General features: G+C 41.4%; 1 protein-coding gene across 1 annotated transcript in view; it reads left to right on the top strand.

Moving 5' to 3' along the window:
• Positions 1 to 15,953, top strand: part of SARNP (SAP domain containing ribonucleoprotein) — a 52,284-nt gene that overhangs the window by 27,927 nt on the left and 8,404 nt on the right. Inside the window, exons 8-9 of the mRNA XM_056120047.1 lie at positions 967 to 992; positions 2,634 to 2,702. Coding sequence (XP_055976022.1) covers positions 967 to 992; positions 2,634 to 2,702 — 95 coding nt within the window. The remainder of the gene's footprint in view (positions 1 to 966; positions 993 to 2,633; positions 2,703 to 15,953) is intronic.

A 15,953-nucleotide genomic window follows, 5' to 3' on the forward strand; every position in this document is an offset into this window, starting at 1 on the left:
CTTCCTCCCCTCCCTCCCCCTCCCCTTAGATTTTTTTGGTTTTTGTTTTTGGGCACTCCCAGCAGTGTTCTGGCTCTGTACTCAGGAATTATTTATTTCTGGCGAGCACTCTATCTGCTGTATTATTGTCACTGTCTGCTGTCATTGTCACTATCCTCCCGTTGTTCATCGATTTGCTCGAGCGGGCCCAGTAACATCTCCGCTGTGACAATTGTTACTGTGTTTGGCATATCGAATACGTCACGGGTGGCTTGCCAGGCTTTGCCGTGCGGGCGAGATACTCTCGGTAGCTTGCCGAGCTCTCCGAGAGGGGCGGAGGAATCGAACTCGGGTCAGTCATGTTGGCCACTTGCAAGGCAAATGCCCTATCCACTGTGCTATCACTCCAGCCCTACATGTATTATTACTATGAATTTTTCTTAAAATTGAGGCAAAATTCACGTATCATTAAAGTATTTCAAAATGAAACTTTCAGTGGCTTTTACTCTTTTTCTAAGTTGTGTGCCTATTACCTCAGTCCAGATTATTTTTTATGTTTTCAGTATTCCATTGCGTGACTGTCACATTTTATTCATTTGTCTGTGTTGAGATAGTTTTACTTTGGGGCTAATACCAATAATGCTACTCTGAACATTCATATACAAGTTTTTGTGTGGATGTATGGTTTTGTTTCTCAGATATATAGCTAGGAGTGGAATTGCTGGGTCATATGGTAAGTTCCATGTATTAACTTTTGGAGGAACTGCCCAACTTTTCTAAAGTTACTACACCATTTAGTTTTCCCATCGGTTACAAATTCAGACATGATCTCTTAACACAGTCTGTGCCTTTTGTTTTTTTCATCATAGGATAATGGACATTAGTCCTATACTATTTCTATATTGTTGAATTTGGTTTGAAGACTTTCAGTTCCTTTGTGTCTTTTAAATATGTTCAATAAATTAAATTTTTTATTTGCTTCCGTAGGACTGTCATCTGACTCCAAACCTATGGTAAGAAATCTTTTTTTTATACTTTGAGAGCTAAATTTTAAATCTATACAGTTTCCAGTTTAATACTTCCCTTTTTCCAGTTCAGAGGAAGCTCTGAGAAAAGATCAACATGGTGACCTTTTTTTCCCCCCACTACCATGTTTGCTACCCGTGACGTATTTGATATGCTAAACACAGTAACAACAAGTCTCACAATGGAGACGTTACTGGGCCTGCTGGAGCAAATCAGTGAACAACGGGAGGACAGTGCTACCATGTTTGAAGTTCTGAATTTTAGAAAATATTCAAATACTGAGAGGTCAGAAAAATTACCGTATCTTACCGTATCTTTAAAGTCATTATAAGGACAAGAGAGTTAGTACCATGGGTAGAGTGCCTGCCTTGCATGGGCTTACGTGGATTAAATCCCCAGTACCTAATATGGTTTCTCTAGTCCCACCAGGAGTAATCCTTGAGCGCCACTAGAGTGGCCCCAAAACAAAGCCATTATCAACATCTTCCTTTTCAGCACTCTTCCTGAACTTAAAGTACAATACTTATAACTGTTTCAGGGGATAATAAGCTTATTCTATTGTAAGACACATTCTAGACCATTGTGACTATTAGGCATGTTCAGGAAATAGGAACAAATGCTGTGGGGAAAATGCATTCAGCTTTATGAAATTCTGTTCTTCAGGTTACAGTTCAACATTGTAATGTGCTGTAATGTGTCAGTGTTGTACTGATATTATGGTGGTAGCAGCAGCAGAAACAATCGCAGTAACAGCTTTCATTGGAAATAAAAATGCTCCACATCTACCCTGACAATAATAACTCATCAAGTCGTCCAAGAAAACGGAAGAAGATTGAGTTGGGTACTGATCATAGATTTATAATTTGAAGGGAGGAGAGCTGCAGTGATAGTTGCTTTATACCAGGAGGTATAGTGAAGAATTCATTAAGGAGCCCTGGGGGTAACCCAACAATAGAGGCCTGTGATACCTCAAATTTTATCCTTGCCACTCCACATGCCTGGGTTGGAACCCCAGTGACTCTGCTCTTGGGATCACTGAGGCCACAACAAAACGTGCAACCCCAGTCATTGCAGGAACAACACAGGGATGGGAAATGGGTAGAGAACTGTTATAGCACATGTATAGGAATTAATGACTCGGACTATAAATGATAGACTTGCTTGTAGGTGATGATTTAGGCATTTGTTGGCTTTTTCAAGCAGTGTTTTGCCTGCTTTGATGTTAAACCTTCTCTAGGCTCTTACTGCCTTTATGAGTTGAAGGAGGCAGAGCTGAATATTTCACTGCATTCCAGAAGAGACTGTAATACTTTTTATTATTATTATTATTTATTTATTTATTTATTTATTGGGCCACACCAGCAATGCTAAGGACTTACTCCTGGCTCTTCACTCAGGAATGACTCCTTACAGTCCTCAGGGGGCCGTATGGGATGCTAGGGTTGGCTGCGTGCAAAACAAGCACCTTACCCTCTGTACTGTCTCTCTAGCTCCGACACTGTTTAATACTTAGTAGCTTGAATGGGAATTGCTTTAGTTCTTTATGTGGTATAGAGGGTTGGGTACCATTGCCTTCTACATTTTGTTTCATTTTTAATAATTTTTTCTTTCCCTTCATGTTTACGTAGGTTAATCTGGATAAGCTAAAGGAACGAGCACAAAGATTTGGTTTGAATGTCTCTTCAATCTCCAGAAAGGTAAGGTTCTGTTTTTGCAACATTAGAGAACTTGGGGATTTGACTACATAGACTAGAAATAACTGTACTGAGAATAGCACTGTCGCACTGTCGCACTGTCATCCATCATTTTGTTCATCATTTTGCTCAACCAGGCACTAGTAACATCTCCAATGTGAGACTTGTTGCTGTTTTTGGCATATCGAATATGCCATGGGGTGCTTGCCAGGCTCTCCAAGAGGGACGGAGGAATTGAACCCAGGTTGGCCGCGCGCAGGGCAAACTCCCTACCCATTGTGCTATCACTCCAGCCCATACTGAGAATATAGCTGGCTACTCAACACTCATTTCACACTGTGATTTGATTGTCTTCTTCTTGCTGACTGTTGCTTACATGTAAGAATTGTTTCTCAGAGCTAATAATTTTTTACTACAGGCGGTTTTCATTGCTTTAACCTGGCTATTAGAGCTTATTGTCTATATTTCTTGGGTAGAATTCAGATGTAGATGTTGAATTTGGTGTTTAACATGTTATGTTTGTTATGAATGTTTAATTATTGGAATAAATCCCTGGTAGAATTCAGAAGTAGATGTAGAGTTCAATGGTATAACATATTTGCATAAACTTCTAAAATTGGCATAATTGAAATTAAATTATATCATCTTGGGTTTTTTTTATTTGTTTTTGAGCCATACCCAGTGGTGCTCAGGGATCATGACTGGCAGTGCTAGGGGACCATATGGGGTTCTGGGGATCAAACCTGGGACTGCTGGGTACAAGGCAAGCACCTGACCTGCTGTATTATAGCCCTGGCCCCATGACAGTGCTGTTTTTGAAAAGTTAGTTAGAAATAAAATTTGGAGGTTTGCCCTCCAAATTGTCTCATTCTTCGTACCCTAATGATACTATCGACTTTGACACCATGATATAAGGTTTAAGTTGTAGCTTTTGCTTGATCCTTTTTGTACTTTTTGAATTAAGAATGCCTTATCTTTATATGTTTTTGTAGTGATGAGAAAGTTAGAAACATGAGCAGATAAATAAGCACAGGTGGGAGGTGGCCAAAGGCAGGGGCTCTGAGTGTCCTTTTCTGGGAGCCATGCAACGATGAATAAATCATAAGTCAAGAAGTTGGCCAGAATAGAACAGAGGATCCAAACCCACCTGGGCTAGAAGGGGAGTGGGGCCACCGAAGCAATTAATAGATTAATGCCTATACAGGACCTAAATCTTTGTATCAACCACAGAGATTTTCAGCAGTAAGGCCCTGCTTTAAGTCTTTGTTGTGCCCTTCCTGCCTGAGTAACTCAGTGTATTGTCACCAAGTAACCAATTGCAAAACCCATCTTTTTGCTCTTCACCCCTTTGTCTCATGAGTGTGGTATGTTACCAGGAATCTTCCTATTTAAAGTGCTCTGAACTATTCTGAGCCGAAGTTGATTGCCCAGCTGCATTCTGTTTTGACATTTAATAATTACATCTCCTTGTTTTCTTCCCTAAATTATGTTTTTGGTGTGATTGGAAAAGCGAATTCCGTTATAGCAGTACAGTAGCATTTAGTCACATATATTGATGACTTAAAATGTAGCTAGTGTAACTGAGGAACTGTTTATTCTTGTTTCTTGGAAGCCACAGCAAGCAGTGCTGAGGGCTTACTTCTGGCTGTGCACTCATGGATCACTCTTGGTGGACTTAGGGCATCATATTTGGTGCCAGGGATCGAACCTGAGTCATCTGCATGTAAGGCAAATGCCCTGCCTATTGTACTGTCACTCTGGCCCTCTAATGAAGAATTTATTTATTTATTTATTTATTTTGCTTTTTGGGTCACACCTGGCGATGCACGGGGGTTACTCCTGGCTCTGCACTCAGGGATTACTCCTGGCGGTTCTCGGGGGACCATATAGGATACTGGGAATTGAACCCGGGTCGGCCGCGTGCAAGGCAAACACGCCCTACCCACTGTGCTATCAGTCCAGCCCCTAACGAAGTATCTTTTATGTGAAATAAAATAATTTTATTTAGGAGAGAGAAGGGAACCTCATAAAGTTAAAAAATGGAATTACATGGGGCCAGAGCGATAGTACAGCTTGCCTTGCACATGGCTGACCTGGGTTTGATCTACAGCACATCTGAAGCCCCATCAGAAGTGATCCCTGAGCAGAGCCAGGTGTGGCTTAAAAAAAAACAAAGAATTATAAAAACTCAAGATAGAATGCTGACGAATTCCAAAAATGGAGTTGTCATAAAATAAAAGGAAGAAGTTGCACACCTGAAATACAGGTATTCTGGGAAACACCCAGGATGAAGTCTACTAGAGGAACTTGTAAATTTTATGTAGCCGCATTAAACACAAGACTAGCTTTTATTTCCCTCACAGAGTTAACATTTGAAAGTAGGTTGAAATTGGGGCTGGGGAGATAGAACAGCGGGGAAAGCACTTACCTTCCTTATATCTGACCTGCTTTCAATCCCTGGCACCAAATGATTCCCCAAGTCCTGCTAGAGTGGTCCCTGGGTGCAAGCCAGGAGTGAGCCCTAAGCACTGCCAGGTGTGGCCCAAAAACAAAAAGAAGGCTGAAATCCTCTAACAGACCACAGATTTGAACTACTTTTTTGAGAACTACTTTTTTGTGTCAGAAGTTTTTACTTACAGAATATGTGATACCAGAGTGAATCTCTAAAAGGAGAAAAATTGTAGGCAAGGGAGTGAGATTAGATTGCAGCTCGCTGTTACCTCGTGAGAGTTACCTGACTCAGAATCTAGTATTTTAACTTTTCTCTCACCATCTCACCAGAAATAAGTTGCTGCTGGTGTTTTGTTGGTTATGTTTAGTAACATAGGGTTAATGACATGATTAAGTTTGTATTCTGGGACAGATAGATCAGCAGGTGTCTGTGCACTTCATCCTGAGGTTATAGTATAACCTTCTATATAAATTTGATCACTTGTATCTTTTTTTTTAATTCTTGGGCTCAATTCTTAAGTGACCATGTGATGCCAGGGCCTGGGCCTTCGGCATGCAAAGCATGGGCTCAGCCCATTAAGCTTCCTCTCAGCCCTATTGACTTGCCTTTTAAGTTTCACCTTTTTTTATTTTTTTTTTGACCATACTCAGTAGTGCTCAGGACTTATTCCTGGTTGTATGCTAAGGGATCACTTCTGGCATGACTTGGGGGACTATGTGGGAACATGTGGTGCTGGGAATTGATCCCAGGTTGGCCATATGCAAGTGCCTTACCTGTAGTACTGTCCCTCCTGCCCCAAGTTTGACCATTTTTAAGGTACAGATTAAAAATGGTATGGTGTAAGTAGTAGAAATTAATAAGGTATAGATAAAATTCCTTGCCCTAGTGTCCTAAAAAGGTCATTGACCATTTCACCTCCTATCATTTATATTGCATAGTTTGTGTTTGCTTAATCCAGTTTTTTGTTTTTTAATTTAAAAAAAAATTTTTTTTTTAGTCACCATGATATACAGTACTGTCAATGATAAGGTTTCATGCATACAACATCCCAACACTATACCCCACCACTAGAGTGTCTGTTTGCCTCCACCACTGTTTACGGTTCTGCCTCAAACACCCCTGTCTCCCCACATTGATGGGACTAGTGTCACATAATCTGTTGTTTTGAGTCATTTGTAATCCCCTTACTATGCATCTTTATATTTGACATATGGGAGAGATCATTCTGTTTGACCCAATTTTTAAGACCCTGATCGTTTGCTGATTTCTTGTAATTAGAATCTGCTGCATACTATTAGATATAATAAGGAAAGTATGTCAGGAAGTAAGCCATATTTATGACTGTTGTTTGGCAGTTTTCAAATTGAGCTGGAGTACAGCAGGTCGGATGCTTACCTTGCACTCAGCTGACCTGGGTTCAATACCTGTACCACATATGGATCCCCCAAGCCCCACAAGGAGTGGTCCCTGAGTGTTGAACCAGGAGCAAACTCTGAGCGCCACTGGGTAAGACCCAAATACCCCCTCAATTTTTCTTTTCTTTTTCCTTTTTTTTTTTTTAAATAGCAGTGCTGTGATTTACAAAGTTAGTGAATTTCAGGCAAACAATGTTTCAGTCAGTCCCACCACTAGTGTCAACTTTTCTTCATCAGTGTCTGCGGGTTCCCTACCACCCCCAGTCTGCTTCCTTGACAGACACATTAAGTTTGGTTGTTGTAGATTAGATCTCAGGCTTTCAGTACTGTCTCTGGTTATTATATATATAGCTAATACCTCTCCACCACTGTTGTGTCCGAATCTCCTGATCCCTCCCCTTGTTATCTCTTCTTGATTTCTTTCCTTCCCTGCCCTCCTCAGGTGGCTGATATTTTTGCTATTGATATTTTTTAGAAGGTGACACTGGTTTACAGTACTGGATGCAATTCTGTATATATTAGCACCAGCAGTAAAATATCAGGAATTCTCCGCCGCAGTTCGTTGGTCCCTTTTATTCTTTGCTCCTCACACCGCCTCCTCCCAGTTCCAAATTTCTTGTATTTTAGGGGCTGAAACGGGCAGGGCGTTGCAGGGGCTAGATCCACGTTCAATCCCTGGCATTTCATATGGTCTCCTGATCCCACCAGGAGTAATTCCTAAATGCAGAGCCAGGAATAACCCCTGAGAACCACCGATGTAGCCCAAAACCAAAACCAAAAAAAAATACTGCAGATTTCTTATATTTTCGATTTGTGGTCTGCAGTATTGTACGTTTGAAGTATCATGTCAGTTTTTCTTAGGTTGACTCTTACATGACTACTCATATAGTTTGATCTTCTACTTTATCACTGTTAGGTACACAGTACACAGAAACTTAAAGAAATCTGGTTTCCCTTCGTCTTCCACCCCCACCCCCCAGTCATCTTCCCTTTTCTTCTCCTGCCTAAGAAAGGCCTGTTAGTTCATGTTTCCAGTTCAAATCTCAGTGAATAGAGTCCTGTTGGTTTAGAATAAAGGGAAGTGATGGGGAAAAGAATGACCCTGGCATTTATAGACATTTTTTTACACAAGAGGCTGTAAATTGTCCTCTCCAACTCTTTGGACTATTTGAGGATAGAATGGCATGTCTTTTCTCATAGAAGCCTCGTGGTGACTAAGGGCTCAGAAACGTCCCACCCCTGCAAACCAAACAAAACCCAGATAAATATCTTCTGCCTAATTGGTTGTGATTGATCACCTGCTAGATTTTTTCAGTCTTGTGCTTAACTGGTGGTTCCCCCCCACCATGTTTCCCGAGAAGTAGTATTTGAGTTGGTCCTGTAGGTGAACAATAGGATTTGACCTGGCATTTGAAAAAAAAAATTATCTCTGAAAGGAATGAGAAAAGCATAGAGAAATAAAGATGGGAAATCAGACCAGTTAACAACATATTATAATCTGTTCAATTCCCAGCACTATCACCACCAAATAAAAGAACTTCTTAGTAAGGAAATAAACAATCACAAAGTGTAAACAGACCTGAGATTCTGCTTGTAAACCTGAGTTTTTTAGGTGCAGAGTAAGGGGGTGAGAAAGGATCTAGAGACAGGAATTTTTGGCACTCTGGAAGATATGGTACAGCAACATATTTTGAAAACAGTATTAATGCTATTAAAATTATGGTGCTTAAATAAAAATAAGTTAATTTCAAAGTAAGTCAGGCTTAAAGTTTAACAAAAAACAAGTGGATCCCTTCCCTGCCAGAGATTAATAAATTTAGAAAAATTATTGAAAATTTCATCCAGGACAATATTTGTAAGAGGGAGGGGTGTTTGCTGTGCACATGGCCAACCCTGGTTTGATCCCCAGCACCCCATGTGACCCCCCCGCACCGCCAGGAGTAAGCCATGAGCATGCTGATGTGGCCCAAGATGAAAAGGCAAATTATCAAAAATGTACCTAGGGAAGTATTTAAAACACACTGGGACTGCAGAGGTTATTCAGTAGGTTAAACACATGTTTTGTATGAGGGAGACCCTTGTTCTATCCCTGAGTACAGCTGGGGTTGGCCCCAGAACATGAACAAATAAAGATTTTTTTTTCTAAAAAACACCAATCTGGTGACTAAGTAGGAATCCGAAGTATGGTTTACATTATTTCTTCTTCCCAAGAATGTGAGGGGGCATGTGTTACTGCTTTTTGATTCTTTTTATTATTATTATTGTTAGTGTAGCTCATTGAGGTGCTTGGCAACCTGTTTGATCCAGAGCACAGTATAGCAAAGCCCTATGAGCCACCAGGTATAGACCAACCCCCTTCCATAATAACAAGTAGATAAATTAACTCAGTGAGCACTTAGTGGTGTTTAGGAGTCACTAGTCTACACCAGGCAGTACTTGAGTGTCCGTGCTATGCCAGACATTGGTCACAAGTCTTGTGCATGCAATACATGTGCTCCAATTCTTTTCTTTTTTGCTTTTATTTGGGGGCCACAGGAGGCAGTGCTCGGGAGACCATATGGGGTCCCAGGTCGCAAACGCAGGTCACTGCATGCAAAGCAAGTACCCTGCTCACTGTACTGTCGCTCTGGCCCATGATGCACCTCTTTAATACTTCAAATAAATAACCAAAACATGTGAGAGTTCCAGCAAAACCTATTAATTCCTCTGTATTTTCCAGCTTGAGGTTCTTCTTCTCTATCATTTCTGTAAAATAGCACCAATGAATACTAAAAACTCAAACCAAAATTTAAAAAATTCTGTGTGCTTGTACTTATTTTTCCTTTTTTTCCTATGAACCTGAGATGTTGAGGTGCTCCCTGATCTTGTTTTGGAATGTTGTTTTTGTTTGTTTTGGTTTTCTGTTTTGGTGAGCCACACCTGTCTCAGTACTTGGGCGTCACACCCAGCATGCACTTAGGGGACCATGCAGTGCAGGATTGAATCCTGATTTCCCACGTGCAAACCCTACACTTCAGCCCTTTGAGCCATCTCCCCAGGCCCCTACATGTTCTTTTATATTGAGATCCTCTGGTAAAAGAGTCTGTCTATTCTTCTAACTCTGAAGGCAGCAGAGACAAATAATACCTCTTAAATCAAGCTATGATTCCTTCATAACTTTTTTTTACTTCATATCTTTGTGATTGAGAAACCTTGTTTGTGGAAAGTAAACTTTTGATATGGTCCTAGTGCTTGTAGGGAAAAGTTAGAGTGTACAAGTGGACTTAGCAAGAGAAAAGTGTTTGTTTGTTTGTTTGTTTTTCCCCAGAGTTTTTAGGTATCTATCCTTCTGTCTCTATTGTATATTAGTCAAATTGTCTCAACTCTCAGAAGATTTTAGCTTCACTCTATTAACTTTGTGACATTTCTGCCAAGCTCTGCATCACTTATCCTAAAAGGGGCAGCTTCCTGACTTTTAAGGGAGGGAGGTGGGAACTTTTCATAGAAACTTGGTTTCCGGGGGTCTCAAGTGTGAAGCCTTCATTTCCTCCACCTGCCTTGCTTTGTCCTACAATCAGCTAGAGCAAGACCGAAACGACCTCCTCTGGGGTTGGAAAGGAGTGGGGGGTTGGGGAGAAAGCTTGTTTTGGACATGAGGAAGTACAGGGAATAAGTGACTTAGAAGAATGTTTGATTCTGAGGTGACTGTGTCTGGGGACTTACAATCCTGTAAAGATAGAAGATATGTTTCCTGGTGGTCTCTAATTCTGGTGTAGCTTAAAAATTCCTGGCACCCCTCCGGTTTTAAAAACTTGATTCTTATCTCACAGTTGAAAGATATTGTTGACAGATATATGATGGCTGTGCTGGAAACTGCATCATGAATATGTGTATGGGGAGTGTTGGAATCTCTTTACTGTGTACTTACGACAATTGAATACCCTCTGCTAGTCCAGTCCTTTGCTTTCAGCCCTGCATAGTCTCTGAGCTTTGGTTTTTAGGACCACCCCATGTTCTGCAGTCTGGTTGACATAAAGACTCAGGAATAAACATGTTCAAATGAACTTCTGAAACTGGGGCAGGGAGGTGACAGCTGTGTGTTTAAGCCTTGAAGTGTTTCTGAGAGAAAAACCATCAGTTGCTGTCATTCACACTGAGAGTATGAAATTGGAAGCCCACTTACCCTGGAGTGTTTCATAACCTTTACCTCTGGGAAGTCAAGGCCATGTCATTATTAATCTACCATCGCCTGAAAAGCCTCCAGGGTCTGCTTTTCATCCTGCCATCAGTCACGTGCAGTGAGAGGAAAGTGACCATAAAGCCGCTGCTTTTCCTTTTTACCTCACTCTTACCTTACATTTGCTTGGCTGAGAACTATTAACATAATAGTATGGCGATTCATTTACAAAAGGAAAAAAATATTTATTGTTTTTGTAGGATATAATTTTCATGGTTCACTCTTAACCTCTCTGTCACCAGTTCTGGGAAAATTTTTGTGAGGGGAAAAAACTGTTGCAGTATAAAGTGGGTAGTCTGTAGGCCTTAATGGGAATGTATGTGAGTACATTGAACAGGGTTGGATGTGAATAATAGCTAGTCATTAAAAACGCTGTTGGAGAATGGCCAGCTCATACTTATAGTAGTACCTGAGCTTTTCTGACATGCTTCTTTCATTTGTAAGTATATTTCTGACTAAACTATTTAGATTGGAATTCTGCTTTTTCCTCATAGTATAAAGTGAGATGATATTTGTGAGAGATTATTGCACTGATCTGAAAAGTAACCGACTCGGATAGTTCTTTCAGTCTCCTGAGAGTAATGAAGCTATTTTATATTTTAAGTCAATGTTTTGTGTTTTGGAAAATAATTCAGATTTCAGATTCCCTAAAGAAATTTGAGTGACATTTGTATCACTGTTTCTCCTAGTTTTTCTTTATGATTAAAGAGCAGCACTTATAATAAGACTGAAGAATATATAACACTTGTAGCACATGGCCCCTGGGGATGCTAATTAAATCAAAGTGAAGTGCTTTTGGCAAAGTAGCCCCAGCACACTAAGCGTCTCCAAGTATGCTTTAATGTATATTCTGGATAAACTTCCTAAATCTTGAATATGTTCCCTTGAAGGTTAATCTTTTGGTAGAGGTGAGGTATGAGCCCATCTGGAAGTGCTCCAGGGCTACTCCTAGCTCTGTTCTCTGGAGATTGAACCAGGGTTAACTTCATGTAAGGCTTGACTCCTGTATTACTTCTCTGGCCCTTGAATTTTCTTTTCTTTTTCTTTTCCTTTTTAATTTGCATTTTGTTTTTGGGCCACACCCAGTGATGCTTGCTGGTGGGCTCAGAGGACCATATAGGATGCTGGGGTAGAACCCTGGGTAGGCTTTGTGCAAGGCAACACCCTTCCAGCTGTACTATCTCTCCAATATATTGGTGTTTTGTATATTAGGTTGATTGATTGATTGGGTTGGGTCACACCATTGGCGCCTTGGGGCTTTACCCTGACTCTGTGCTCTGGGTCACTTCTGACTGGGGCTCCGGGGACTGTATGGAATACTGGGGATTAAACACAAGTTGACTGCTTACGAGTCAAGAGCCTTACCCCCTGTGCTATCTCATCAACCCCTGACGTGCACTCTTAATTAAAATTTTTATTATGAATTTGGGGAGATAGTGCATGCCTTCAGCCCGCCCACCCCAGCCTGGCAAGCTACGGAGAATACCCCGCCCACACAGCAGAATCTGGCAGGCTCCCTGTGGCGTATTCGAGATGCCAAAAACAGTAACAAGTCCCACAATGGAGACGTTACTGGTGCTCGCTCGAGCAAATTGATGAACAACGGGAGGACGGTGCTACAGTGCTCCAGTACATGCCTTGTGTATAACTAACCCCAGTTTGATCCTTGAGCATTGCCAGGGATTCCTCCTGAGCACAGCCAGGAATAGTCCCTGGTCACCATCAAGTGTTTCTCTCCCTCCCCCACCCTAGCCCCCTCCATTTATTTCCATAGTTACAATCTGTTAACTCCTGCCCCTTATTTTTCTTTTGTGGGCATCAAGGTGATATTTTATTAATCCTATGATATCTAGAAAGGAGTTAAAGTGACTAGCAGCAGCCCTATAAATAACTGCATGCTTCATCTTTTAAGCTTCTACCTCAAGATCTGAGTTTTGGACCTCTATTGCTGCAGGAATGATAGTACAGCGGGTAGAGCATTTGCCTTGCATATGGCTAGCCCGGTTCAAATCCCGGCACCACATAGTGGTCCCTCCCTTTAGCACAGAACTAGGAATAAACCCTGAGCACCGGTGGGTTTGCTCCCTTCCCCACCCCCACCTTCACACAAAATAGTCTTGTATTTCCATTGCTGAACTTTCATATTTCTCTTCTCTGTTTTTCTAGTCTCTTCTTTCTAACAAAGATTTTTCAGAACCACTTACCAGAAACATGTGACTCCAGGCTTTGTAGCAGTCAATACAAAGAGGAAGTAATTCAGTCATGAATTTATAAGCCAATGGGTTACGGATCTTTATTATGGGACTGGAAAGATAGTATAGGGGTTTAAGACACTTTCCTTTGACAACCTGGGTTTAATCCCCAATACTACATCTGGTCCTAATAGTGCCAAGAGTGATCCCTGAGCAGAGAGCCAGGAATAAGTCTGAGCACTGCTAGATGTGTCCCCCACAGATAAAGGACTGATAATGATTCCCTATCCTCAGTGCATAATAGTGCTTAATGCAGAGCAGACACTCAGTGGACATTTGAGGGATTTTGGGTTTTTTTTAGGTCACACTTGGTGGCTCACAGTTTACTCTTTGCTCAGGATCACGCCTGGCGGAGGACAGTTGGGGATTAAACCAGGGTTGAACATGTGCAATGCAAGGCCTTAACCCCTTGTCTCTCTGACGCTTTTTGTTGGGAGTGGGGAGGGGTCAAGCCCATAACTATCCTCAGAGCTTACTCTTGCTTTCTCTTGGATCTGCACTCGGGGATGCCTCCTGTTGGGCTCAGGTAACCATATAGACTGCTGGGGATTGAACCTGGCTTGGCTGCGTGCAAGGCGTGTACCCTATCCACTGTACTACTGATGCTCCAGACCTCAGCCCCTTTGTTTCATTTTATTTTGGGGCCACATCTGTAGTGGTACTCAGAAGCTATTTCTCACTCTCCTTAGGAATGACCCCTGATCATTAGAGGACCATATGTAGTGGCAGGGGTGTGAGCCAGGGGCAGATGGGACATGTGGAAAACAAGAATTCAGTACTATTTCTTCTGGCTCATACTACAACTTCTTTAACCATTCACTTAGGTTGTTTATATCATTGTTATTGTACTTAGTACTACAAAGAACATAGTGTATATACGTGTGTGTGTGTGTGTGTATATATATATATATATATATATATATATACACACACACACACATATTTGTATTCTTGGGATAGATGTCAGGGTATACTCACCGGGTCGTATGGAAGCTCAGGTCTTACTTCTTTGGGTTTTAGTCCACCCCCAGCAATTCTTGCTCCTTATTTTACACTTCAGGGAATAAAACCCAGATTGGTCACATGCCAGGTCACCTTATTCACTGTACTGTCTCTTCAGCCCCTATTCTTACTTTTTAGTATATTTCGCATAGAGACTAGACCAAACAACATTCCCAACAACAGAGAAAAAGGGTTCCTTTTCACCACATTCCCACCGATACTGATGGGGGTGTTTCTAGTCTTTTTGATACATTCCATTCTCATTGGTAGAAAATGGTAGCTCATTGTTGTTTTGATTTGTGTTTCCTGGAAGTCTTTGTCTAGTAGATATTCTTTTATATTCTAAATCAGTGTTTGTACTCTAAATCAGCATTTAAATTTTTCAGCTAAAGGGAATTTCTTGTTTTCTTGGTAATGCTTCTGTCTTACTAACTTTTGAAGACAATTTCTAATATAGAAGAGTAAATTGTATTGTTATTAGCTTCGAGTTTTGTTGATGTTCTCAGACTTTGTTTCAAGGATGAAGAGAGGAATGTTGCATTAAAAATAATTGGTAAGAGGGGGCTGGAGAGATAGCACAGCGGGTAGGGCGTTTGCCTTGCACGCGACCAACCCAGGTTTGATTCTCAGCATCCCATATGGTACCCTGAGCACCGCCAGGAGTAACTCCTGAGTACAGAGCCAGGAGTAACCCCTGTGCATCGCCAAGTGTGACCCAAAAAGCAAAAAAAATAAATAATAATTGGTAAGGGAGCTGGAGCGATAGTTCAGCGGGTAGGGCGTTTGCCTTGCACATGGCCGACCCGGGTTCGATTCCCAGCATCCCATACGGTCCCCTGAGCACCCACCAGGAGTAATTTCTGAGTGCAGAGCCAGGAGTAACCCCTGAGCATTGCTGGGTGTGACCCAAAAAGAAAAAATTAAAAAAAAAAATTTGGTAAGGGGCCAGATAGATAGTACAGCAGATAGAGCATTTGCTTTGCATGTAGCTGACCCAGGTTCAGTCTGAGGCATCCCATACAGTCCTCCAAGACCACCAGGAATAATCCCTAGGCACAGAGCCAAGAGTAACCCCCAAGCATTGCCAGGTGTGGCCCAAAAACAATAAAAGTAATAATAGGGAAGGTTCGGTGAAATGACTCAAATGTGTGGAGCACGCACTTGGTATGCAGGATCCCCAGGTTTGAGGATGGCACCACCTTACCCCAGAACACTGAGCTGGGAGTAGCCTCTTCCCTCTGCATCACCATGTGTGGACCTCAAAGTAATAATAATAGCTTACATTCATGGAAAGCCTATGGAATAGAACTTCTCTGTAGTAAGCACTTTCATTCGCGTAGTTTGTGTATTGGGGCAGTCTTGGATGTTGCCGTCTTTTTCTTTCAGGAGGTAGTTTCTTTATTGCCTGAAGATTTTCCAAATATGAAGGGTGGTAAGGAAAAAAAAGAATATTGGAAAATTGAGTATTTCTTCTGGAGGGCCCAATTTGGAATTCTGTTATTCATTGACGGAAAACACAATGATGGTGATGCATAAGAGTATTTGAATTTGCTAATGTTAAATAATAGGCTTTCTATTCCACGCTGCTTTTTTTCCTAGTAGTGCTCAGATGACCAGTTGGTACTAGGGATTGAACCCAAGTCTTGGCCTATGTGCAGATCATGACTCTAGCCCATTGAGCTGTGTTTCTGTCCTTTTGCACAACCACCTTTCTCTTTGTTATTAATGAGCCTTTCTTTAAAAATAGCACTTATTGGGAAGTAGAATTATGTATGTTGAAAATATTGGCATCAGGATTGGAGAGATACAGCAGATACAGCTTTCCTTGCATGCAGCCGACCCAGTTCAATCCCTGGCACCCTATAGTGGCCCCCAAAAAGAAAAAATTGACATCAGATTCCTTGTTACTTAAATCTT

The sequence above is a fragment of the Sorex fumeus genome, unplaced genomic scaffold (genome assembly GCF_029834395.1).
Source record: "Sorex fumeus unplaced genomic scaffold, SorFum_2.1 ptg000042l, whole genome shotgun sequence".
Classification (NCBI taxonomy): domain Eukaryota; kingdom Metazoa; phylum Chordata; class Mammalia; order Eulipotyphla; family Soricidae; genus Sorex; species Sorex fumeus.